The following is a 24341-nucleotide window of genomic DNA, read 5'->3' as shown; positions in this document are numbered from 1 at the left end:
TGAGCCTCGGACCTCGGCGTGCCACCTCAAATTCCTCTCTTGCCTGCCGGGGAGCAGAGCTGCACTCCGTCTTCTGCACAGATAAAGTTTTACACACTTCAGCCATCGGAGCAAAGCCACATCCAGGGAAAGCTATGCATCCTGACTCCCATTCTTAACCACGTCCTTCCTCCCAGTCTGCCCTGGGTCCTCAGAGGACATGGCCAGCAGCGATGACAGCATGATCCGGAGGGAAACCCGCAGGTACGCTTCAAATTTACAACACCCCCTCCGTTTTTGAACAGCTGAGGATGAGCTGCGCAGCACCCACAGCACGCCCGGGCAGGTTTTCTGTCCACCAGGCTCACAGCCAACATCCAGATCGCAGCGTAGCGCCGCAGGCTTCTGCTTTCATTAATTTTCCCTCGGTGAGGCTTTTCAGTTTTCCCTGCCGGGGAGTCTGCTGAACATCCCCCATTGCTGCCTGGTGATTTGGCAGGCCCTGTGCCCTGCCACTCCTTTGCTGGGAAATCCGTGCCTCTTCCCGAGAGCTTGCTCTTCCAATAAACTACCTCGGGTTGATCCGAGGACGATCCTGGTTCACAGGCTGCAACAGCCGTAGGTGCGAGGTTTTGCTGGTCCTTCGCTGATGCCGGGGAGAGAATCCACCATCTTGGATCGATATCTAAGAAACCTCTTTAGTTCCTGATAAGGAGCCAAGAGAAATACTCAAGCTTTCCATTTAGGTTTTTCCTATTAAACATTTTAATGGTGGTAGGGAATCAGTAAATAGAAACATCACCAAAGTGTATGCATATGTGGATATATAAACATATGTCTCTGTATACCTGGATAGAAAGGGGTTGGCAAGTAGTTACCAGATAGTCGTTTCCAATCTAAAACTTAGGATAATAATCAACTTACTAGTTAGCAAGCACATAAATAACTAGCTTAACTAGCTTGCTAGCAGCTAGTTAATGCTGTTCTCTGATTTTGCTGCAAGACTCGGGGTACGTGGTATTTCTCCCAAGAGGAGTGATGTGAGACTTCCATGTTAACCTGTGGCCTTCTTTCTGATTTTGTTTCCTTATATTAAATAACCAGGAAACCTTAAAAATTTGAAAGACATAAATAAAAGCCGCTCGGCATTTGTTTTAATACTGCATCATAACCTCCTGAGACCCAGGACGCACTTTTTTGGGTCGTTTTGGACAAGCCACGGGACGATTTTTACAGCGGGTGTTGGTCTCCCTTATGCTCTTGAAGGCACATGGCACGTGCTGTCCTTGGGAAGCTCTTGGGTGGTAAGATTTATTGTTCACTGCCACGCTGGAGGTTTCACCTTATCCCAGGGCTGTTAAGGTCTCTGCTGCGGTGTCACGAATGCAAGCAATTTGGTTAAAAATAACCTGCTGGAAACAAATGAGCAAATAAAACATCCAGGTGTATGCAAATGGTTCCTGTTAGGCGTCTTTTCTGGATACCGAAATGGCAAACTTTTAAGAGTAGCTACAAAATTGTGTTTTATATCTATATATTGCTCCCTTTTACTTTGCTTCAGGGATGTGATGTTTTGAATCCTTTAATTTTCTCCTTCACCTCAGGGTGAAGTCCACAAGTCCGGATGCTTTACCAAGTGGGGATTAAGGAAACTGTGACCCGCTTTGGTGTTCTTCATAGAACACCTGCACAGCCTGAGTAGGTAGGTCCTCAGCGATTCTCAGCTTTTTCATCTGACATGGAAAAAAAACACATCACCACAGGGACTTCACTTATCTTATTCTGCTAAAAATCCCAGAAAAGTTTCCCACCCATGATCTAAAATCCCAGTCCTCGCTGCCTGGGCCAGGCACTTGCAACTCAAGCCTACCCAGTGCTTTGGGCTGACTGTGAGATGAATCGAGTACCAGGCTGAAAGCAAATATAGTCATTTTTATTGTTAATGTTAATTAATACTGTGCTGCGTTTGGTACATGCGCTCCATTTTCAATTGTCCTTGTATAAAATGGATGGAGAGTCCAGTGTCAGGGTAGCCCACCTCACAGCAAGCGCTCGCCCTTAACCAAGTCACGCAGCAGTGATCATTGGGGCCGGCTGCAAGCTTGGAGGAGGCATGGCCTCTGCCAATCCCTGCCATGTCTGGCACCGTGGCGGCAGCAGCCAGCTGCAGAGAATGGAGCTGGCATCTTAAAAGTCCCAGCAGAAGATAAAAACGAAGAAAAAATTCCTCCAAAATACTGCCATGACTTTGAAGTCCGATCAGCGCCCTCATGCAAATAGGTGATTGTTGAAAGCCCCAGTCTCGGATAAAAACCTGAATTTGAATTGGGCAGCTTCAACCTTTTCCTTCATTGTTAAGTTTTCCTCCTCACAGGATGATGCGCCTGTGCAGGAGACCACAACCACCCAAGCAGCGTGTAAGTTCCCTGTTTGAGGATTTCAGTGGCACTCAAGCACATGCTTTGTGTTGGCCTCTTACGGGGTGCAAGCTGCGCCTACTTTGTGTGATTTATTTCTTTTAGTACCCTGTTTCGATCACTTTGGGTGGAATAGAGTGACTGTCTCCTGTCAAACAGCAGCAGTGAGATGCCCCCTACCATAAACACGCGTACACCTAAACCCCGGTGAGAAGAGAAGCAGCCTCCTGAGTCACAAGTAGCACAGAGGCAGGAGCAGTTTCTTTCGTGACAGCGAGTTCACCTTTTCCACACACAAATCTCCGGGCCGGTCTCCGCGCGGTACCTCCGACCTTCCCCTCAGCAAACCTATAATGACAACGGGTCCCCACATTACCAGGAGCCCGCCAGACCTCCCCGCCTCTTCACATTAAAGCCCAAAGGCGGTGACAGGGGACGGGGACGGACGATCTCCTTGAGGGAAGGGAGACAGGACCTCCCGCCCGGCTTTCCCTCGTCCCCCCACTTCACCCCAACCCGCCTCAAGGAAAAGCGGATCGGCCGCCTCAGGGGAACCGGTGACCGTTAACGGCTGGGCGGCGGGGGGGGGGGGGGGCGCGTGCGCCGGAAGGGCGCCCTGCATGGGTGTGGCCGGAAGTGCGCAGACAGGGCGGGAGGGCGGGAGGGAAGCTGGCGGCGGCGGAGGAGGAGGGGGGTGTGAGGTGAGGTGAAGGGGGGGGGGGGGGGGCGGACCGCCATTACGCGGTGTATAGGCCTAGCGGTCCCGTTTAGTTGCGCCGTCTACTTTTAGGTGGGCCCGGGTGTCGTGGGGCCTTCCCCGGCCCCCGGCCTCGGCCCCACGCGGCGGGCAAGGAGGCCGCCGCCGCCGCCATCATGGAGGAGAAAGGTTTCGCCAAGGAGCTGGACCAGTGGATCGAGCAGCTGAACGAGTGCCGGCAGCTGAGCGAGAGCCAGGTCCGCAGCCTCTGCGAGAAGGTGAGTGCGGAGGCCGGAGGAAGGGACGGGGACAGCGCTGGCGTGGGCCAGGCTTCTCCTGCTTTCCAGGGCCCGGTGAGGAATTCTCCCGGCCGGCAACGCTGGAAGCCGGCGGGGTTTGACTCGGGGTTGGGGCTTACTGGCCCCCCGCTGCTGGGGGAGCTGAGGGCAAAACCTAGCGAAAATGTCAGTGGGCGTCGTGTGGGGTACTGTGACGGGGAAGCAGGTTTGCTTCTCCTCACTTTGCTCGCTGTGAGAGCGTGATGCAGCCTGGAGTATCTCTGAGGTGGGGAGTCCTCTTGGATACAGCGACAGTATATTTCTGGCGTCAAAAATGCCACGGTTATAGTTTGGTGTTTTTTTTCCCCACACATAACTGTCTGCAATAGGATGGGTTTTATCTTTTGGATTTGGGTTCACCTGGGTCGTGGGGGAGGCCTCAGGGGTGGTGTGGGCAGGGAGAAACATGTTCTGTCTTTTGGGGGCCTCACATTGTGCTTATCTCTTCCGTCTTATAATGTGTAGTAGCCACGTACTAAGAAGTCAACCCTGAATCAATGAAGAGACCTTCTGACATCTGATGTGTAATCTAGGAAAGCAGAGGGGGATAAGAGATAAGCTGTAGTGCCGACCTAAACAGAGGCTTACAAGCTGCTGAGGGAGACTAAAATAGGAGAAATGATTGGATAAAGGACATCACCTGCTATTTCGGACAGTGGTTTTGACAGTGAAATTCCTGTTTGGACTTGTTTAGTGTAGACTGTCAAGAGCCTTTTTGTTTGTTTTTTTTTTCTTTCCAATCAGGAGACTGATCTTTACACTTCTGTCAGTTTTTGTCCGAGAAGTTAAATACCTCTGTGTGAACACTCCCTCAATACTGCAATCTGTGTCTAAGTTAGGATTTTCTTTGGACTTGGCAAGATGTGACAATTAAAGAATTCAAGCGGTGACAAATGTAGTAACAGAGATGATTCTATTTGCTCCTTCTCTTAGTGACCAGCAGGGACCATTGCTGCACATCAGGTGGGCTAGAGAAGCTCTTGGCTTCTTTTCCTGGACAGACTAATAATTATCAGGTGCAGAGGATAGAGTAGTTAGTACAGCCTTCCCTTTAGCGTCATATTGCTGATGGTGAACTTGGCATTGTCACATTATTACCTCTGTGTCTTGCTTGGTTCTCTCAGAAGTGGAACATATTTTCTGATGCCTGTTCGTGGCAACACGTTTTGGCCAGTGATGAAACATCTCAGTGCCAACTTCAAAAGACACAGCTGTTTCCTTCTATCGGATCCTCAGTAGACTACTGCAGCAATAAGGTCTAAACAGTAGAGAGGGTCTGCGCTGCAGCCTCGTAATGTGCCAGGGGTGCTCATCAGGAAGGTAGGAGCTGTTTGTTTGAATGCCGGAGGCAGAGACTATGCAGGACTCCAGGCTCTGGCTTCCTGGCAAATGCTTTCACTGGTGGTCCTGAAATCTAGCTAGCCCCCACCTGGCCTCTGTTTTCCTTCTACCTTTCCCTTTTCTTTATCCCATGCTGTCCGTTTTATGACTCTTTCTCCAGAGCTCCATCAGTTCCAAGGGAGTGTGGTGAGAAGGGCTGGTGCCGCAGCAGGGAGTGACAGCAGTGGCTTGAAGAGTAGATAGATCTTGAAGAGTGAGTAAGAGCTCCTTGTGGCTGTGCTGTCTCCTGTGTGAGGCCCAGCTAATAAGCCTGAAAGAATTTATTAGCATGATCTGTGCCCTGCTTCAGGCATTGCTGGTTGGGAACTGCTGTTCTAACCAGCAAGCTGTTACAGAAAAGCATTTCCCTTCTTCTCCGGCTGCGTTGTTAATTAAGGAGCTGTGGCTGCTGTGTTTTGAGAAGCTGGAGGACAATGCCAGCAGGTTGTGGCTGTACGTCAGGGCTGGCACAGCAAATAGGGAGAGCGGCAGCTCAGTGCACTGTGTTGCAGCTGGAGGTGGAGAGGGTGTTTGTCATCCAGATGATAGGTGGGAACCCTGAACCTGTGGTGCACGGTGTGAGATGAATGTCATCTATCACAGCACCTCGTTCTTCAAGGGTGAATGAAAGGCTGATCGGAAAGACTTGAGTATGAAGTAAGTACTCTGCGATGCTCTTACCTGCCTTATTCTTAAGTTTTTGGGGAGTGGTTGTATCACCTAGCTGGTAGGGGAAAGGAGCTTACAAAAACTTTTGGGTGTGCAGGCTTGCTTTTGGTGTGAAGTAGCCCTGCCAGAAAGCTGGTTTAGTTTGTTTCCTTCGGATAATATTTGGAGAAACCCTTACCAAGCTTATCTCACTTCCTAGCAGTCCCTTTTGCGTGACAATTTTCTAAGAGGCCAAGCACAAGAGGACCTCTTGCCGCAGGTTTAAATTTGTGGAAGAGTTCAGCAGTGAAAAAAAGGTTTAAATCAAAATGAGGGATGAAACACACACCCCCCCAAAGAAACAGATCCCAGACTTGCCTTCTGTGGGTCACTCTTGTTTTTAATTGCTGGCATAATGGACAATAATGAGGGAAAGATTGGGCATAGCTAGGGTTGATGAGGATATGCGAAATTATGCTGCACTCTGAAAGTTCTTGAAATTTGCACCTGTAAAAATCACATTCTGTCATCACTTGTCCAGTTACGACATAATTTTGGCAGCTAATCAGTCTGTATTCTTCATGCAGTTAATCAAGATGTCATCTCAAGACAACATGAAAACACTTGTTTCCTGTTCTGCTGGTCTTTAATATGAAATCTAGCTAAAATCATGCTGACATTTAAATGATAATAGAAGGATAAACAATTATGATCACTGCAGGAACTTGTAGACACGAGAAATGTTCCAGCATGTTGGTAAAATGTGTGTCAGATGTCTTGCATCTCATACTACTTCTCTTAACATCATGGTCTTAGACTCTCTTTATGGTAGAAGGTTGTTAAAACCTTTTTCCACCCTTATTAAATAGGCAGTGAAAAGCTATAGAGTTCTGCCTTTGATTATGTCTGAGCTTCATCAGAGGTGCCATGGCAGCTTTCTGTGCTGGTGCTAGCTTTGAAATTGTTAACCTGGATACTGATAGCAGGGTAGCGCTGGCTGTGTCGAACTGCCTTTGAACTTGCCCAGGTTGTAACCTGTATTTTGGACAGCTAAAGTCAGTCTAAAAGGCCAAGAAGTTGGATTCATTTAATGGCAAGCACTCCCAAGTTTGGACTTGGAAATCTCTGAATACTTAACATTTTAAAGTTCAAGTCAGGTCAGCAAATTAATTCTGGTGCAGGTGAGGGAGTTGAGAGCCATCCTGCTTACCCCAGGGAAAAGGGTTTTTCACCAAGGTAATACAATGGGATATGAAAGAAGGCAAGTAAAAGGCTGTCTCTTAAATGAAACACAGGCAAGCAACCATCCATAACTGTCTCTCTCTTTGTAGCTTCTTTTTTCTGTGTTCTTTGTATGTGTAAGAAGGGTTACAGTCTCGTTGCTGTGAGCAGCTTGAGGGCTTTGTGCTGTGAAGTGGTGGGAGGAGAAGGATTCTAATCACTAATGAAGACTTGCATTTATTGTACGGTTATTGAATGGTAATTGTAAACTGATTCTTCAAACCAAGCATCAGGAGCCAGTTGATGCTGTAGGGAGTATTGCTGTTACTGGCACATACTTAGGATGCTTCTGCCCTCCGAGATCATTTCACCTAAGAATAATTTTAGGAGAATGAGTTAGCAGCCCTTCTGCACTAATTGGTGAAATTAGTATGAGTGATGGAGCCAAGTAGCATCCTGGATGCTGTTCAAACCATGAAATTCCGAGTGTCATGTTGAGTTGTGGCCAGGAATATTTCATCTCTTCAGCGGTGACGCTCACCCTGGGGCACGCTGGCGCAGGTGCCTCTAGGAGCACCTGTGCACCTTGACGGTCCCTGTCACACTTGAGGCTCCAGGGTGTCCTCTGCTGCCTTGTTGCTGAAGGGGAGGACAGCTCCATCTCTCCAGCTTCCATCTCATTTGGGGAGAATCTAGCTGGTTCTTTTTCTGGCCAAGCTCCTTGAGATTTAATACCCTCAGCACACTTGTCGACGTAGTAGCTTGGACTGTCACAGCTGATGGAATTACGGTTCAGTTGAATTGTGATCAGAAGCTCTGTGGCTGGCTTCTCTGATTCCTGAAGTAAGAGCCTTTATGGCTCAAACTGAGCTTGTGGTGCAGTAAATGAGTGTTCCAGAAGGAGTTGAGTTTCTGTGCTCTCAAAGGATCTTGGATGTAAAGGAGGTGCTTGGGGGTCTTTGTTTTTCCCTAGAGAAAGCACAATGCTGAAAATCTGCCTCCTGGTTGAATCATAATCCCCTCAACCATGGAATTGGCCTACACAATTATCATAGACAAATCTAAAGAACATAATAGTTGATGTGGATTTGATTGTTAAGTCTCTCACAGAGGGATTAGTCTCCTGGTGATCCTGATGGTAGTCTCAAAGCTGGTGTAGCATCTCAGGTTTCGGAGCAGCGCGTTAATGGGTTGTGCTCAAGCCCTAAGACCGCTCGGTTTCCTTTTGCAAGGACAACACAGTAAATTATTGGGACGTGCATTCTCCCGCCTCTCTCCACACAAGTTGAGGACTGGACAGCAGACAATCTTGTGTTTCAGTCTACAGAGGTGACCACAGAACCTAAACTGAGAAAGAGAGGGGAGTTGAGATGATGGGCAAGCTCACAGCCAACACATAGTCTTATCTTCCAAGTAATTTTGAGCACAGGCATGGTAACTATTGTGCTTAATGGAGGTTTATTTAATAAAAATACCTAAAAGCTGCTCCTTTTTATTCTGACCTGGATATGATTTTCATCCAAAACAATTGGGACACGTGCTTAGGTAGCTGATAACATTAGTCACCATTTTCTAAAACAAAGGTAGCTAAAATATGACTTCAAGTCATAGTTATTTAACAGCCTTCTTAACTAAGTATATGATGATAAAGCAGGGCAGCTTACTTGCATCAGAGTTTTTTATCCTTGTTTTGTAATGGTGCTTTTGTTATTTTAAGTCATTTGACTTCAGCATTAGCTCTGCACAGTGAAATATGTGAGCAGAGTGCATTGGTTAGTTACAGCTTTTCTAGGGTGTTTTTAATGATGCTTAAGATTTTAAAGGTCTTGTTCTGCATTAGAAAGTCATGTGAGGGCAAACTTCTGTGGCCAGCTGAGCTCAGCTCCCAAGCCTGATTTGAACCAGCTCTGTGGTGTTAAAACGAGAGACTTAATCCATTAATGTGCCTGTATGTTTGTCTACATAGTAAGTTAAATAGGCTACACAGTAACAGCTGGTAGGCAGCTTAAGAAGCTGCTGCTCTTCAGCTGCTAGCTCCTCCTTTCTCCTGAGGGGAAACTTCTTGATTCTCCTAGTACCAACATTTCAGGACTCCACTGGCCCACCTTCCTAGGATGCATTTAACGTGAGTATGTTTGCCCTATTATTGCACAAGAGGATCTCTTCTCTGTTGCCTGTGCTGCTTTACCTGTACATGTTCTCAGGATGGCTGCACGGGTTTTCATGATGGGCAGATCAGAGAGGTGGAGACTGGCGATATGGTTGAGACACTGGTAAGTATGCATGATATCTGTACAGTGTCCCACATCTTTTCCCCGGTCTCTTGAAGTAAGTGGATTTCTTTTTATGCATCTGGGAAGGCAGCAGTGTGCGTGATACAAAAAGGCAGAAAATACCTCACACCTTTTGTGGTTAAGTTAGCTCCAGCTTATAACAAAACCCTGTCTGTTGCATTGTGCAACAGTCAGAACACATTGAGCAGCTGTTTTGTGACTGTTTTGTGTTTGTCTCTCCCAGAGGGTCAAAGCTCTCAAAAGGTGCTATGGGTGCTTTTAAAGATACTTGAACAGAATTTGAGTGTTACTATTGCACTTAAAGACGCAACGTGTTCATGTTCAGCAGCTTCCAGTCAGTTTAGAGCTGCAAGGTAGACCCAATGTCATCAAGTCCATGTGCAGGATGTGTCTTTGAGGATCAAGGTCACAACCCTTGTGTTACATACAGTGCAAGGGGCACCCTGGATGTTGCCCAAGCCCTTGGCTGTTTGGATTTTAGTTATTCTTTCCGAGTATGAGCTTTCCCTAAAAGAGGCAGGGCAATTAACATTTGAATGTGAACACAGGCATCCTCGGGGAGCCCGCTAAGGGTGTCCTCGGTAAGCAGCTTCTTCCTAGTAGCAGCAGGTGGGAGCTACATCATCCTGAGCTAAAGCACTTGGCGATGAATAGCCTGATCATCGCCTGCCGGTGACTGTTCAGCACTGGTGATCTTCCATCCCTTTTGTTCAGATTGGACCGAGTCTATCTGTGGGTGTTCTCTGTGCCTCAGCTGTGCCTGGAGCGCTGATCTGCATCAGTTGATGAGCTGGAGGCAGCAAAACAAACATGCTACTTGATAACGATAATAAGGTGATGCAGACAGGCTACATTACATGGCTGTAATGAGCAGAGGAGCTGCTGGGTGTAGAGGAAGAGATGACTAAATCCGGGGATGCCATCCCTCCATCTGTGGTCGTTTTGTTGCCAGCTGGGTACAGCCAGGGAAGCTGCTTGTGGCTCTGTATGTTTAAATTGCCTCTGACTTTGCTTTCCCAGTTGTATGTGACCTGCCTTTAGAAGTTGTTAAACTGTTGTGTTTGGAAGAGGATTGGAAATCTGGTAGGCAAAAAGCGTCCTGGGTGAGAGAAGCACCTGTTGCATATGCAATGATGTTCTGTGCCAGGTTAGTAAAGTGAAGCTTATGAATACTTGTTCTCCTCGGTAGCTTAAGCAAGAAGAAGAAATCTGTCCCTCTGCAAGGGAAATGGATTTGTTAGTTCCCATGTGTTCTGGGAATGTGCAGAGAAGGCTCCCTTTCCTGACATATGGCTCCAGTCGTCTCGTACTCAACCACAATGCAATCTGAAAGCGCAGTACCTCCGGAGAGCTGGGGCAGCCCCGTCAACCCCCAGTACCGGTGCTCACGTTGGTTACTGTTTGGCAGAGTAACACAGCTCAGCTCATCTTGTACCGTAGTGGTTGCCCAGCGTTTCTGCCAGCTGAGCAGCTTTGTCGTGTGCAGCCTTTCTTAGCATCATCTCTGCTCAGCGATCACATAATGAGCTGGCTTTGTCGATGTGGAACGAACATGCTGTTCGTATTGCCGTATCCAATGGCACAGACCCGCTGCTGAGAAATCCTGATCTTGGGAGAGCACTTGAGGTTTGTGGCTGTGCAGCAACAGGGGGATCCCAGAGGAGGAAGGCAGTGAGGAGTAGCTGTCAGTGCTGACAGAAGAGTTATTCCAGCCTGCTGCTGTGTTGCCAGCGAAGGTGGAACGCGAATGGTTCCACATGGCTGTGTGGGATTGAGAGCAATCCATTGAGCAACTGAGGTGGTAGACTAAAATGTGGCAGGAGGGAGTCTGTCTGTAAGTGCCTTACTGCAAGTCAGATGACTTCTGATGGAAGTCTAGGAGGTGTAGTTTTCCTACTAGTGTAAGTACCGAATAACACCTAGCTTTCTGTGTGCTTTTGCAAATCAGCTTCTTCAAAAAACCCTAGTAGTTGCCTGAGCAGCGTGCACTATCTCCTCTGGTATTTCTACCCTTACAGCAGGCAGCAAGAGTATTGACTAATCTCTGTTTGTACGAGTTCTGCACTGAACTCTTGCTGACAGGACATGGGATGGCCTGCAGTACTGAGGGGACAGCTGTGGTTCTTCAGATAAAAGTTTCTATGTATTGTGAAACTGAATAACACTTGACCTTGGCAGTCAGATTAGAGTGCTGAGTGCTGCCATAGTTCCCGTAGCTGAGACGAACAGACCTGAGCTCTGTTGAATGTACAGAAGGAGAAATCTGTCAAAATCTGTATGTTAAAAAAAAAAATAATAAAAAAATCAATTGTGCTTAAGATAACAACGTCTGCCCATGATGCTAATGAAGCTTACTGGAATAGTGCTTTGTCTTGTGCTTCATTTCAGGGGAGGCTGGGAATTAACTTGTTTAGTTACTTCTTTGAATTTATTTGTCAGTGCTTGTGGTACAATAAGATCTTCATGGCCTGGCCTCACAGTAGCAAACCCACTTGTCTTTGTGCACAGGGATTTGTAAAATGCACTTTGTCTTTGCTTACCCAACAAACTGTGTTTCCAGTAGTTACCTTTTGCTGCTGGAGTGAAATCAGGTTTCCAGTGCAAATGCAGTGGAATAACATCTGCACCTGCTTATGGAGGAGCTTCCTATCTTTTTGTCCTAAATGTTTTCTTCTTGCTAGGCTAAAGAAATTCTTACGAAAGAATCAAATGTTCAAGAGGTACGTTGCCCCGTCACCGTCTGTGGGGATGTCCACGGTCAATTCCACGACCTTATGGAACTCTTTAGAATTGGTGGGAAATCTCCAGACACAAATTACCTGTTCATGGGAGACTACGTGGACAGAGGCTATTACTCGGTGGAAACTGTGACTCTTCTAGTAGCGTTGAAGGTATGGTTTTCTACAGCAGCCTTGGGCAAAACTGTGCTTTCAGGGAGTTTTGAAAGAATTGCTTCTCCCATTGACGCTGCTGTTGGCTTGAGCTAGACAGACATAAATTGAAATGCATTAATGGACTCATGCTATCCTATAACAAAGCTGAGTGCTTGACTGCTATTTGAAATACTCTGTTACTATTTCTTTCCATATCGATGGTGTTAAAGACGAGTTTTCTTTGTCAATAGGTGCGTTACCCAGAACGTATTACAATACTGAGGGGCAATCACGAAAGCAGACAAATTACACAAGTCTATGGCTTTTATGATGAATGTCTGCGAAAGTATGGCAATGCCAACGTCTGGAAGTATTTCACAGATCTGTTTGATTATCTTCCGCTTACAGCTCTAGTAGACGGCCAGGTAAGCCTTGAATAAGGAAAATGTTCCATTTCATAGAGTTATGCAGACTGTGTTATCTGACTTCTACATGAACAGTCTCAAACAAGCTCCCTTAACTTGTGATCCAATTTTTTTTAAAGCCCATGTACTCATTGTGAGTTTGAGGAAGAATTTAGTGAGGTGTTAATACCAGTAGATGGTGTAGGAAGGCTTTTGATTCTGCTGCTGCTCAACGAATGGTAGGGTATTGCATGTAGGGCTAATTTTAAATGACTGCTCAACAAGTGGGGATCCCCTCGTGATACATCAGATGCAAGTTGAGTTGTGGCTGTGAGGCAAGATATTCTTAAAACAGAAGGCAGGGTACCTTTGCTGTTGCTTAGATCTCTGTATGCATGGTGCAGCCTTTTAGTTTTGTTTCCTTCTGCAGGAATTAAATTTGGTTTCTCTGCTGCAATGGTGAGATGGCTGTAATTGTAAAAGAATGATAACAGAGTTAAAAGCAGCTATTTCTGAGATCAGTCTTCCCATAACAATATGCGCTGAACGCGTTGCTCTTTTTTTTTCCGGAACAGATATTCTGTCTCCACGGTGGCCTCTCTCCATCCATAGATACACTGGATCACATCAGGGCTCTGGACCGCCTGCAGGAAGTTCCACATGAGGTAACAGGAAAGGAAATGCATCATAAACTTATATATCTGTTGATGGAAAATGCAAATGCAGCCTCACACTGAAATCCATTTAAACAGTGAAGCACATGGTATCATGGTTTAACCCCAGCTAGCAGCTAAGCACCATACACCCACTTGCTCACTTCCCCCCCACCCAGTGGGATGGGGGAGAGAATTGGGGGGAAAAAAAAGTAAAACTCGTGGCTTGGGATAAAGACAGTTTAACAGGATAGAAAGCAAGAAAATAATAATGATGATAATAAAATAAAAGGATTGGAATATACAAAACAAGTGATACAAAATGCAATTGTTCACCACTCACTGACCGATGCCCAGTTAGTTCCCGAGCAGCGATCTGCCCCAGTCAACTCCCCCACAGTTTATGTACTGGGCATGAAGTCACATAGTATGGAATATCCCTTTGGCCAGTTTGGGTCAGCTGTCCTGGCTGTGTCTCCTCCCAACTTCTTGTGCTCCTCCAGCCTTCTTGCTGGCTGGGCCTGAGAAGCTGAAAAATCCTTGACTTAGTCTAAATACTACTTGGCAACAACTGAAAACATCAGTGTGTTATCAACATTCTTTTCATACTGAACCCAAAATATAACACTATACCAGCTACTAGAAGGAAAATTATCCCAGCCTAAACCAGGACACATGGTTACACAGTGGATTATTACCTTTCTAAGAGCTATAGCAGATGAAAATACATTTAAGCAAAACACACACAAGTCAACATGCTTTGATTACAGCAGTCTACAAAAGGAGAGTTATGGGGTTTTCACAGCTGTCTTTCACAGAATCATGGGATTTCTTGACTGTCACGCTGACTCAAAGAATAGTATTTGGCAGGGGACAGTGTTTACTACCTTCAGCCTTATCACAGACTTGCTTGTGAACAGACAAGCACCGTGTGAAGCCATGTTGTGTCACCATCCTTCCTCCCCAGCCAGTCCTTTCTTCTGTGGAGTTTCACCTTGTTCATCACTTCCTGGGGGCATGAGATCAGGACTGAAGAAACCACCGTCTGAGCTCCCAGGGTAGCAAATGGCTCTTCTGTGTTGGAGCGGTTGGGGCTTACAAATGGACTTGAACGTTCCCTGATTAAAATGAACTGCTTGTCCTGCAATGTCTTTGGTATAACAGCAAGAGCGATGCATTAAGATCTGCCCAAACCTTCCAAAAACCTGAAATAAGCTGTGTCAATTACTCCCAGAGTTGGGGGGGGCAGGGACTACGTGGTGGGACATCTACCTGTAGTTAGGTGTAATGATTATATTGTTGCTCTGGGGTTTTCCCAGTCCTGTGCTGCGTATGTGTATGCTGAAATCTGGCCGTCCTGAGGACCTCCACGGGTAGTTGGTGTGATCCCTATCACAGAGCTCAGATTGGTGGGTAGGAAACAGAAGCAGGCTTGGATAAATACTAGACTGTCTTTACTGCCCCTTAGTACCTCAGCAGGAAAAGTCGCTGAGCTTCATTTGTGACTGTTAGAAGACGTATATGGGGATGTTTTTGAATATGTCAACAGTAGACTGTTTAGGAGAGGAAATTAAATAATTAATACACTGCCAGAAGGGCTGCTGAAGGCTTAACATCAGTCTCTGGACCAGTTAGTTCATAGCCTCCTAGAGGTCATTTACCTTTCTTTCATTTACTGCAACTTGGCTGGCACCAGTGAACCCACAGTGTATCCTTGGACGTGCATACCTTCTCACATGGCCTTTTTTATTATACTGTGAGAGTCAGGGGTAAGAATGTGGATCTGCTCTCCGTGTCTTTGTGTCTCTGACTAGTGGAAGTGAAATGGTAAACGGTGTGTGTGGAAGAGGAGGTGGGAACAGTTTTCTGGTTACATGGACTCCTTTCTCAGTCAGCTGTGTACGTATTCATTTATTTGGGAAGGATGCTGACTGATACAGTAAGTAACTAGCCGATATTTTGTGTGTTGAATAAACTCACGTGCCTTGTGCAGAGAAGGACATGCTGCCAGTCTTTCTACTGTAAATAAAATACACTTTAAAAGTGGCTTTTTATAACAAACTTACTAGTGATCTAATGAAGAACACTTAATCTTTTTCAAGGGTCCTATGTGTGATCTGTTATGGTCGGATCCGGATGATCGTGGCGGCTGGGGTATATCTCCGCGTGGTGCTGGCTACACGTTTGGGCAAGATATTTCGGAAACATTTAACCATGCCAATGGTCTCACACTGGTCTCCCGTGCTCACCAACTTGTCATGGAGGTAGGGCGAGCACTCTGCTAGAGGGGGCTAACAAAACATAGATGCCAATTCTTGTCTCCTCTGCGAGACCTTCTCTTGATGGGTTTGCATAGGCTGACACCTAAACGTTATGCAGGTAAATATCAAAGTGGGACTTCAGTTATGTGAAAACAACAAGAGACATGAAGTGATGTGCTTTGACCTGCGATGTAAATAAAGGGTTGTTCTGCCCTTTTTTCCCCCCTCTCCTCTCCCTGTACATTGTCAAAGGGACCCTGTCACACCCCATTTGTGGAAGTAATAATCTCTTTACACGCTGCTTGCTCTCCTTAAACTGCTGCTGCGTTAAGCAGGCTGTCCTGTAATACTCAGCAGTCAGATGTGACAGGGATTAAGCCACAATTTTGGTTGTTGATAGGCTATTCTTGTACATCTTGCTGGAAAAATGCCAGGTGGGTCAATGGAACAGATGTATTTTTAAAAAATCTCGTTCAAGTAGATCCCTTAAGTAGTACTGTGTGTCAGAAGTCGCTTGCATCCAGCAGGCAAATTCTTGTTTGTGGTGGATAAAAACTGAAGGCATACCAAAAAGTCTCGAAGTTTCTTTGTGGTACAATCCATAATTCATATAAAAAATGAATAAAGACACGAGTGGCGAATAGCCGATCTCTCTGTAGAGTGGTTGAAGCTGTTTTTGCTAGGTAACCACCGCTGATTCTTGTGGTAGAGTACTTCTTTTAAACGAAACTATGTCAGTTGGGAATACTTGCGAGAAGACTACAGTTTCACAAATGCCTTGGATCATTTCAGGCCTTCAGAGGAATTTCAGAAGGGCTGAGTTTTGAGGTTTAACAAAGACCTTTTTTTCTCTTTTTCTGGCAGGGTTATAATTGGTGCCACGACCGAAATGTGGTTACCATTTTCAGTGCCCCCAATTACTGTTATCGTTGTGGGAACCAGGCTGCTATCATGGAACTAGATGACACTTTAAAATATTCCTTGTGAGTAACCTGGCTCAGGCTGTTCTCTCTTCCTTAACCATTCTGTATTATGAGGAATGTCTGATCCTTTCCAAAGGGGTTCCTTTGTGAAAAGCCAGCTCAAACCACTCTGGAATTAACATTGTGTGCTCTACCTGCAACAATATCTAAAAATAAGTAGTGAGTTAAGCTCTTAAAAGCTTCTCTTGGGTACTGCATTATCTCCTCTTCCTGGCTCTCTGGAGAGTTGGAGCTTTTGCATTTTCTTAATCCCTCTATTGCCCAAGCTTGATGGAGAGAGTAAAGAGAGATTGATTTTATGGATTGGTTTTTATTTTTGGTAGCACTACGCTTTGTAAAGATGGGTGAGAGAGGCCGAATTTTGTATTCAGCTGAGCTCACGTGAAAGTATCAATGGGCTGCTGAAGTGCAGACTGCTGGGGGCTGTTCACTCTGTAAGCAGCATTTTGACCAGCTGATGAGTTTAAACTCCCACGGGTGCTTGTTTTGGGACCTGGAACGTTTTATGTGGAAGCAGCTGGGCTGGGTAAAGCAACAGCAGCAGGAGAGCAAGTCTAGTATTTATCGTGGCATTGGGAAATAGCTTGTGGAGGAGGGAAAATGATCCCTTTTTCTTTCCTGCAGCCTCCAGTTTGATCCAGCACCTCGTCGTGGAGAGCCTCATGTTACCCGTCGTACCCCAGACTACTTCCTATAAACCTCTCCTAACCTTTGTAGAAGGAAGTACACCTGGCATTTTAAAGAGCAACAATATTTACATGTTTCTGTAAGAAATCAGGGTTCGTCTCAACTTAAAATCCCCATCATGGACCAAAATGTGCCATACAGAGGACAAAGAGCGTTTAGCACAACTTGAGACTGAATTCCTTACAACACTATATATATCCTATGCCCATCAGTCCAACAGTCAGTTTGCCTGCTGTATTTGTAGTCATTGTTTTTCTTCTGGACTGTTCAGAGAGGAAAAGGTAACTCAAATAACACTTCCATCTCCTTTGACGCTTCTTTGTAAATTTTTAGTTCTAGTGTTTAACTGGCATGAATTAGAGTTTATTTTCGAGGGAAATGCACACTAACTTCTCCCCCCCCACCCCCCCCTTTATTTTATTGAAAGACCGATCGACTTAACTGGAGAAAGGAAGCAATTCCTGCTTGGGAGTATGTTGTCATAACACAGATAAAAGTGTTCCCTTTTTAGCTCGATTCCCGTTCCGTGTTGATCCTACCTTTTTTTTTTTTTTTTTTTTTGGTTGTTGTTGTTGTTGTTTTGTTTTCTTCTCTTTTGTTATTTTCCCCTCTCCCCTCTGTATATTTTGTCCTGGAAGTGCTTGCACTCCTTCTTGCTGTACTTGAACCAATAAACTTGACATTGTCAACCCTAACCCGTGGTGCTGGTGCGGAACGGCAATGGGGCGGGATGGGGGGGGCGGCTCCGGGGCGGAGCGGAGCGGTGGAGAAGCCGGGGCGGGAGGAGAGGAGGTTGGCCTTACCAAACCGGGAACCATGGCTGCGGCCGCTTACGAGTTCCTGGTGCTGGGCGGTGGGTCCGGAGGACTGGCTGGGGCCCGCCGGGCAGCGGAGCTGGGTGCCCGAGTCGCGTTGGTGGAGCCATGTCGCTTCGGTGGCACCTGCGTGAGTCCCGGGGGGGTCATCTACTGCTGGGAGAGTGGGGGACCCCCAGTTCCCCCGGAGCTGGCCTCGGTTCCCACCGGGCCTGGTGTCCTATGGTACGGGGAAGCCGGAGGGTGGGAATCGCCATTTCGGTCGCGGAGGAGCCTTGTGCCTTGTCATGCTGAGCTGCGTGGGAGAGGGTCGGATCCGATTTCCCCACTCCCTGGGGTTCTTTTTTTGGCAGTTTTCAGGGCAATAAAAGGATGCTGATGGGTGCCGGGTCTGCAGCACAGCAGCTAGCTCGGTCACTGCGGTAAGGCAGTAAAGCAGAACTAGCAGGCAGGGAGAGATAGTAGCAAGAAATAAAAAAACTTGTTCCTGAAACAAGCCAGGGACAGGCTCTGCTCTTGGGCTTTAAGTGTGTTCCCCTGAAAGAGTTGCTGTGCTAGGACCAGAAGTGCAGGAAAGGGGTGGCAAACACCTTTCTCCTAGTAATATTTTTAAAATTATCGATAGGAAAAAAACCCTTGTATATGAAAACCGTGTACCTTCCGTATTCTTTCAAGGAAGTGAAGGAAAACAGGCAAACGGCAAGACCTTAAGGCACTGAAGGCGGTTACACCCCTCTTTTGCCAGAAACCCGGACTCCTCCCTTTATTATCCCACGCAAATTGCTGGGATTTGGTACCGGCCTGATGTGGGATGCTCTCCAGAGCCTCGCCTTTGAAAAACTAAGCCTTAACGCTGAGACTTGCTCTTATTTCCCCCCCAGGTCAATGTTGGGTGCGTGCCAAAGAAGGTAAGGACGCTTTTGCCACCAGATCCAGCGGCGCCTCGGCCGTGGGTTGGGGTCTGGTGTGGGTGTCTGCCGAATTGCGGGGAAGTGCTGGCGTGGGTCTTGGGGAGGAAGCAAGGGCTTGGAGCGTATTGCGCCATCGAGATGCTGTGAAAGTGCTCAGACCCGTGTCCCATGGGCTGCTCTGGGCAGAGGCGAGGCATCGGGAAGCATGGCAGGGGTTATCCCAAAAATCAAACCGGTCTTCCCGAGCTGACATGCGTTTTTTGCGGGCAGGTGATGTGGAACACGGCGGTCCACGCGGAGTTCATCCATGATCACGCCGACTATGGCTTTGAAACACCCAGTGTCAAGTTCAACTGGAGGTAAGTGCGGAAAGAGCCGGTTGGGAATGAGCGTCTCCCAGTGTGTTCCCTGTCAGTGCCGCGGCCCCATGGCTTGTTGTCCACCCCAAAGGGGTCCCTGCCCACTTTGAGGCTTCCCATGGATGGATGCTGAGCTGGTTACACGGCCGGGATTCCCGCAGCATTTTGGAAAGGAAGGGTGGCAGACTGGCGGTGGGAAAAGACTCTGGAAAAGACGGACACGGGGAAGGCAGGCACAAAAACCTCGCATAGGTGGGGAAGGCTACTGCCTGATGGGTAACTCGGGGCCATTTTATTTTGTAGTGTGGGTACCATGTACTGAAGGGATTGAATTGTTTTTTGCTGAGCTCTGTAGGTTCATTCGCTTGTGGTGACAGTAAGCCCTGCTGTGTTCCAGAACAATTAAAGAGAAGCGTGATGCTTACGTGAGGCGCCTGAATGAGATTTATGAGAATAACATAAAGAAGGTGAGGATGCGTTTATCCTGCGAACTGAGCAGGGAAGCAGGCTCTGATGGATTTTTGGCTTTTTTTCCAGCCTTAATGGGTGTCCTTTTCTCGAAGCATGGGAGCGCTGTCTCCGATAGCTGGCTCTCACACCTTCTCCTGCTGTTAATCACGTAACTGTTACTCCCCTAAGGCTCACATCGACATCATTCAGGGCTATGGCAAGTTCACCACCGATCCTGAGCCTACCATCGAAGTAAACGGGAAAAAGTATACGGCTCCTCACATCCTTATAGCCACGGGCGGGCACCCGGCTGTCCCTCCCGACAGCAAAATTCCTGGTAAGCCTGACAAAATTCCCCGGGCTGCCTGGAGAGAGGTCCGCCAAAGCAAAACGGGTTTTGGGAGGCAGGAAGCGGGGGCTGATGAGGGGTGCAAAAGGGGTTTTGCTTTGCAGGTGCCAGCCTGGGGATGACCAGCGATGGCTTCTTCAACCTAGAGGAGCTCCCCAGGTAAAGCGGGGCTCACCCCCCCTCCAGCCGCCGCCGGCTCGGCGTGCCGGCACACGGCTTCATCTCTTCTCCGCAGGCGCAGCGTTATTGTCGGTGCTGGCTACATCGCGGTGGAAATTGTGGGGATCCTTTCCACGCTGGGCTCCAAGTCATCCCTGCTGATCCGCCAGGACAAGGTAATGCCACTGGCTGACCCCAGCCACGCTTCCCACCCAGCAGCCGCATCCCAATCTGCCTGGGTTTTCTAGTCATCAGCTCCCGTGAGCTGGTAAAGGAGGGTCTGAGTCGGCGCAGGCTCAGGAGGGTGGAAATGGCGACACGGAGGATGGTGGCGTTAGGCTGTTGGGTGTAAGGAGGGGCTGGGGGGGGGCAGATGGGGCGAGAAGAAGAGCGTAGGTGTGCTGCTAGGAGGATTTTGGCAGCACCGACCCGCACACCCAGCATTTCTGCAGTCGTGCGTGCAGCCGCACCCATTTCCTTGAGCTTTATTTTAAGTCGCTACTTGAAAAAAGAAAAAAAACCCCAATATTAAAGGAAAAAACAAACAGAAGATAACTTTATTGTTAACCAGAAGCACCGCAAACTTCTCTGGGCCCAGGTGGGGCATGGGCACAGGGAAATGCCAGTGGAGGGGTCTGCCAGGCGGTACCTTCGCCTGCGGACCCTCATCTGATGGGGCTGGTGGGTCCCTGCCCAGGTCCTGAGGACCTTTGACTCCATGATCAGCTCAAACTGCACCCAGGAGCTGGAGAACGCTGGGGTGGATGTCTGGAAGCACACGCAGGTACGGGCACTCAGAGCAGCCCTGTGGCTTGTCCCATCCCTCCTGGAGAGGCAGGGCCGGGGGAAAGCTGGCATTTTGGGCACCGCTCGCCAAGTCATGGCTTTGGCGGCATCCCTGGTCCTGCAGTACAGCCGCCGTCGCCTGTCGCAAGGCAAAAGCCGTCGGCACCTTCTCCCCTGGCGGCTCCTGTTGTTCCCTACAGGTCAAAACGGTCACCAAGTCCTCTTGCGGGCTACTGGATGTGACGGTGACCTCCTTGGTGCCTGGCCACAAGCCAACAGAGGGAGTGATCCGGGACGTGGACTGCCTGCTTTGGGCCGTGGGGCGGGAGCCCAACACCGAGGACCTGTGCCTGGACCGAGTGGTGAGATGGTTGCACATCCCTTCCGTGCTGATGCAAGGATGCCCACAGTTCTCCGGGGGTCCCATGGATCTCCAGAGTCTGCCACAGGATGGTGTTCCCACCATGCCCTGCCCCTAGGTGGGAATACGATGGCCACCAGCACGGGTCCCCCGTGGGCATCGCTTGTCCTGTCCCTCCTGGGGCATGTGCCGAGGCAGCTGCCATTTCCCATGGCAGGGCGTGCAGGTGGACACCAAGGGCCATGTGGTGGTGGACGATTACCAGAACACCACCAGGAGAGGGGTCTACGCCGTCGGGGACGTCTGTGGGAGAGCCCTCCTCACCCCAGGTACCGCGGCCGTGCCCCCCTCCCCTCCACAGCCCCTCGGTGCCACGCCGTTCCGTGCCATGGCTCAGGTTCCCCACCCCTCTCCGCAGTGGCCATCGCAGCTGGCAGAAAGCTGGCCCACAGGCTCTTTGAGGGCAAGCAGGAGTCCCGGCTGGACTACCATGACATCCCCACCGTCGTCTTCAGCCACCCGCCCATTGGCACTGTGGGCCTCACCGAAGGTGGGGATGGGGGGAACGCAGGGGGGGCAAAGAGGTTGGGGACATTGTGGCTCAGAGCTGTTGCTTTGATGCTTGAGGAAACGATCTGATCTCTGGCGAGGGGTCCGAGCCACGCAAACTGCGCTTCGACTCCCTCTTTATAAATGCCTCGTGTGTACGGCACGTCCCCTTAACCTACGTGCCGTGTCTTCTGCTGCAGACGAAGCCGTGGCCGTGCACGGGAGGGAGAACGTGAAGATCTACAGCACGTCCTTCACCCCCTTGTACCATGCCATCACCCAGAGGAAGGTGAAGTGTGTCATGAAGCTGGTGTGCGCTGGCAAGGAGGAGAAGGTGCGTGGAGGGGACCTGGGGGGGGGACATCTGGGTGCTGCCATGGTGGGGACCACGGCTGGCTGTCCTCTTGTCCCTGCGGGGTCGGTTCTGACCTGCTCAGACCAGGTCTCCAGCTGGGATCCAGCTCCCCCAGCACCAAGCCCAGTGTTCAGCCTGGATTTTGCCGGTGCTGGGTCCCACCCGGCCTCTCGCTTCTTCCCCAAAGGTGGTGGGATTGCACATGCAAGGGCTGGGCTGCGACGAAATACTGCAGGGCTTTGCCGTGGCCATCAAAATGGGGGCCACCAAGGCCGACCTGGACAACACCGTCGCCATTCACCCCACTTCTGCTGAAGAGCTGGTGACACTGCGCTGAGGCGGTGGGCGCAGGCAGCCCCGGGGATGGAGGCTGCAGCTGGGGAAAACGTTTTATACGTCCTAAAAAAATGCCTTAATGTCAGGCGGTTGCCTGGAGAACGTGTCTGTAAAATCAGCGTGGCTTGCTTTGGAGTGGAAAATAAATACAGTGATGCCAGCAAGTCTCATAGCGTCTTACGATGCCGGTCTCCCACCGTGCCCAACCGCGGGGGGTGGTGGCACAGTCCCATGGCACTGTTTTGGGGAAGGCTGCCGGTGTCTGGGCTCCTCCGCTACCGTCCCCGTCCCCAGGACTGTGCAGGGAGCAGCAGAGTGGGGCAGGATGGCTGGGTGCTTGGGGTGGGTACTCGTGGGTGCTGGAGTATCCCAGATGGGCTCTGTCTGCCGCCACGGGCTCATGGAGGGGTGAATCGGCATCGCTGTTGCATGTGGGATCACTGGGGGAGATGCTGGCCTGACCCTGCTGCATCCCAGGGGCTTCCAGATCCCCTCCGCTGTCCCGTCGCTATCTGCTCTTCGTGGCTGTGGCCACGAAGCCACGAAGCCACGAAGCTTGTGGCCTCAAGCTCTCAAAGCTTGAGGCAGCTCGAAGAGGCTGAGGGCAAAGCTGGTCAGGAGGGATGGGGCGCAGCGCTGGCTGGGGAACTGCTGGTTTCTGCTTTGCTTTTGCTAGAAATAGTTTGCATGAAATCAAAGTATCTCCACAGTTGAGAACTCCCTGAAACCTAAGGGGGAGGTGGGTGGCCCAAGGAAGGGGACGCTGGTGCTCAGCAGATCCAGGCTTTGCCCTCAGCAAAATCTTGGCAGGTAGGAGAATCCTGCCCAGCCCTCCTGACCCCATCAGCATGTATTTAAAGAGTATATTGGACTCCTAGAGGCTCAAGTACAAGCAAAAGCTCAAATATTACCAGTATCCTCGGTTATCCATATTAGTCTTTGAAAGAATTATGAATTACAAGGCTTATTGCTAACTGAAGCTCACAAGGTTTCCTCTGGGCTTGCTACAGACGATCCTCAGACACATTAGGGGAGTCAGTTGGAGTTAATTCATAGTTAATTGCTCCATTTGAATCACGCTGACTTTACCCTCTCAGTCAATATGCTGTAACGGCATTTTGTCAGTATTTTTTTTTTCCTTTCAAATTACAAGTTTGGTCACTTGATTTTAAGGCATATTTTAGAGTGTTCCTGAGAATTGTCCTGTACTTCATGGCCACAGAAATTATCAAAGTGTCTAAAAAAAAGAAAGGCAGGGACACACAGGCACAGGCAGGGGCTGAGTGTCCGCAGAAGCCTCTTTTTGGGGGGAAATGGGGTAAAATAAAGCAGAAGGAAGCTGAACGGGGGGGAACCGAAAGGAACCGGGATGGGGACCAGGGCGGGAGGAGGGACACCTGGGGTGGCCGGGAGGGTTCTGGAGCGAGCGGCAGGGTCGGTGTCCCCTCCCGCAGCCGAGGTTTAGCCCGCAGCGTCCCCGGTACTACCGGCGGCGGGGACGGGCGGGCGCTAGGACCTAGCGGCCGACCGGCAGCTCCGCACGCTGACCACGCCCCTCATTCAGGCCACGCCCTCCTTCTCCTCCCCCCGGCGGGGCGGAGCCCCAGAGCGCCTGCGCGGGGCGTGGCCGAGGGGGGTGCGGCTTGTGGCGGCGGCCATCTTCTCGTTCCGCCGGTTCTCTCCGTTCTGGCGGGCGGGCGGAGCCAGGCCGGGGTCCCCGGGCCGGGTCTGCGGCCCCGCGGGCGCGCTGGGGGGGACCCGGCCCTGCCCGGTGCCGGGAGCCGCGGGGCGGTGTCCGCCCGCCCCAGGTGAGGAGAGGGAACCGGCTGGAAGAAGCCGGGGAGGGGGGAACCGGGCCGGGATGTGTGGGCGAGCGGGGCTGCTTCTGCCCGGAGCCGCGGGACTACGGCGCCCGGTGAACGGGACGAGGAGGAGCGGCTGCGGTGCCGGTGGCTCGGCGGCTCGGCGGAAGAGCTGCGGAGCTCGGGGCGCCGGAGAATAAAGCCCGGAGGGCCGGAGTCCGGCGCCCCCCGCCCCGCGTCCTCGCAGTCCGGGGCCGGGGCCGCTTCGCCGGTC

General features: G+C 49.7%; 2 protein-coding genes across 4 annotated transcripts; both read left to right on the top strand.

Annotated features, from left to right (window-relative positions):
- The first annotated feature begins 3097 nt into the window (after nucleotides 1-3097).
- On the top strand, nucleotides 3098-17530 carry PPP2CB (protein phosphatase 2 catalytic subunit beta). Of its 2 annotated transcripts, XM_049814945.1 has the most exons (7): nucleotides 3098-3371; nucleotides 11656-11865; nucleotides 12099-12272; nucleotides 12827-12916; nucleotides 15007-15168; nucleotides 16030-16148; nucleotides 16773-17530. In XM_049814945.1, the coding sequence occupies exons 1-7, from the start codon at nucleotides 3270-3272 to the stop codon at nucleotides 16843-16845; spliced, it is 930 nt and encodes a 309-aa protein (XP_049670902.1). In that variant the 5' UTR covers nucleotides 3098-3269; the 3' UTR covers nucleotides 16846-17530. The 2 variants fall into 2 exon arrangements, with proteins under 2 accessions (XP_049670902.1, XP_049670903.1); XM_049814946.1 differs by lacking the exon at nucleotides 15007-15168.
- Nucleotides 17531-17611: 81 nt separating this feature from the next.
- On the top strand, nucleotides 17612-22425 carry GSR (glutathione-disulfide reductase). 2 transcript variants are annotated; one of them, XM_049815313.1, is made up of 13 exons: nucleotides 17612-17780; nucleotides 18532-18558; nucleotides 18832-18920; nucleotides 19318-19387; nucleotides 19560-19707; nucleotides 19824-19878; nucleotides 19955-20054; nucleotides 20576-20662; nucleotides 20865-21026; nucleotides 21243-21354; nucleotides 21444-21575; nucleotides 21775-21908; nucleotides 22117-22425. In XM_049815313.1, exons 1-13 carry the CDS (start codon nucleotides 17652-17654, stop codon nucleotides 22264-22266), a joined length of 1395 nt encoding a protein of 464 aa, XP_049671270.1. In that variant the 5' UTR covers nucleotides 17612-17651; the 3' UTR covers nucleotides 22267-22425. The 2 variants fall into 2 exon arrangements, with proteins under 2 accessions (XP_049671270.1, XP_049671271.1); XM_049815314.1 differs by lacking the exon at nucleotides 20576-20662.
- Nucleotides 22426-24341: the final 1916 nt, after the last annotated feature.

Source organism: Accipiter gentilis, chromosome 12 (genome assembly GCF_929443795.1).
Source record: "Accipiter gentilis chromosome 12, bAccGen1.1, whole genome shotgun sequence".
Taxonomy (NCBI): domain Eukaryota; kingdom Metazoa; phylum Chordata; class Aves; order Accipitriformes; family Accipitridae; genus Astur; species Astur gentilis.
This window is presented reverse-complemented; position numbering and strand designations above follow the sequence as displayed.

Bases quoted from the DNA above. Each gene is read 5' to 3' on its own strand.
- PPP2CB (XM_049814945.1), top strand. From the start codon at position 3,270: ATGGAGGAGAAAGGTTTCGCCAAGGAGCTGGACCAGTGGATCGAGCAG. The intron at 3,372-11,655 runs GTGAGTGCGGAG...TCTTCTTGCTAG, and splicing joins TCCGCAGCCTCTGCGAGAAG to GCTAAAGAAATTCTTACGAA. The intron at 15,169-16,029 runs GTAGGGCGAGCA...TTTTTCTGGCAG, and splicing joins CTCACCAACTTGTCATGGAG to GGTTATAATTGGTGCCACGA.
- GSR (XM_049815313.1), top strand. From the start codon at position 17,652: ATGGCTGCGGCCGCTTACGAGTTCCTGGTGCTGGGCGGTGGGTCCGGA. The intron at 17,781-18,531 runs GTGAGTCCCGGG...TTTCCCCCCCAG, and splicing joins GTCGCTTCGGTGGCACCTGC to GTCAATGTTGGGTGCGTGCC. The intron at 19,708-19,823 runs GTAAGCCTGACA...TTTGCTTTGCAG, and splicing joins TCCCGACAGCAAAATTCCTG to GTGCCAGCCTGGGGATGACC.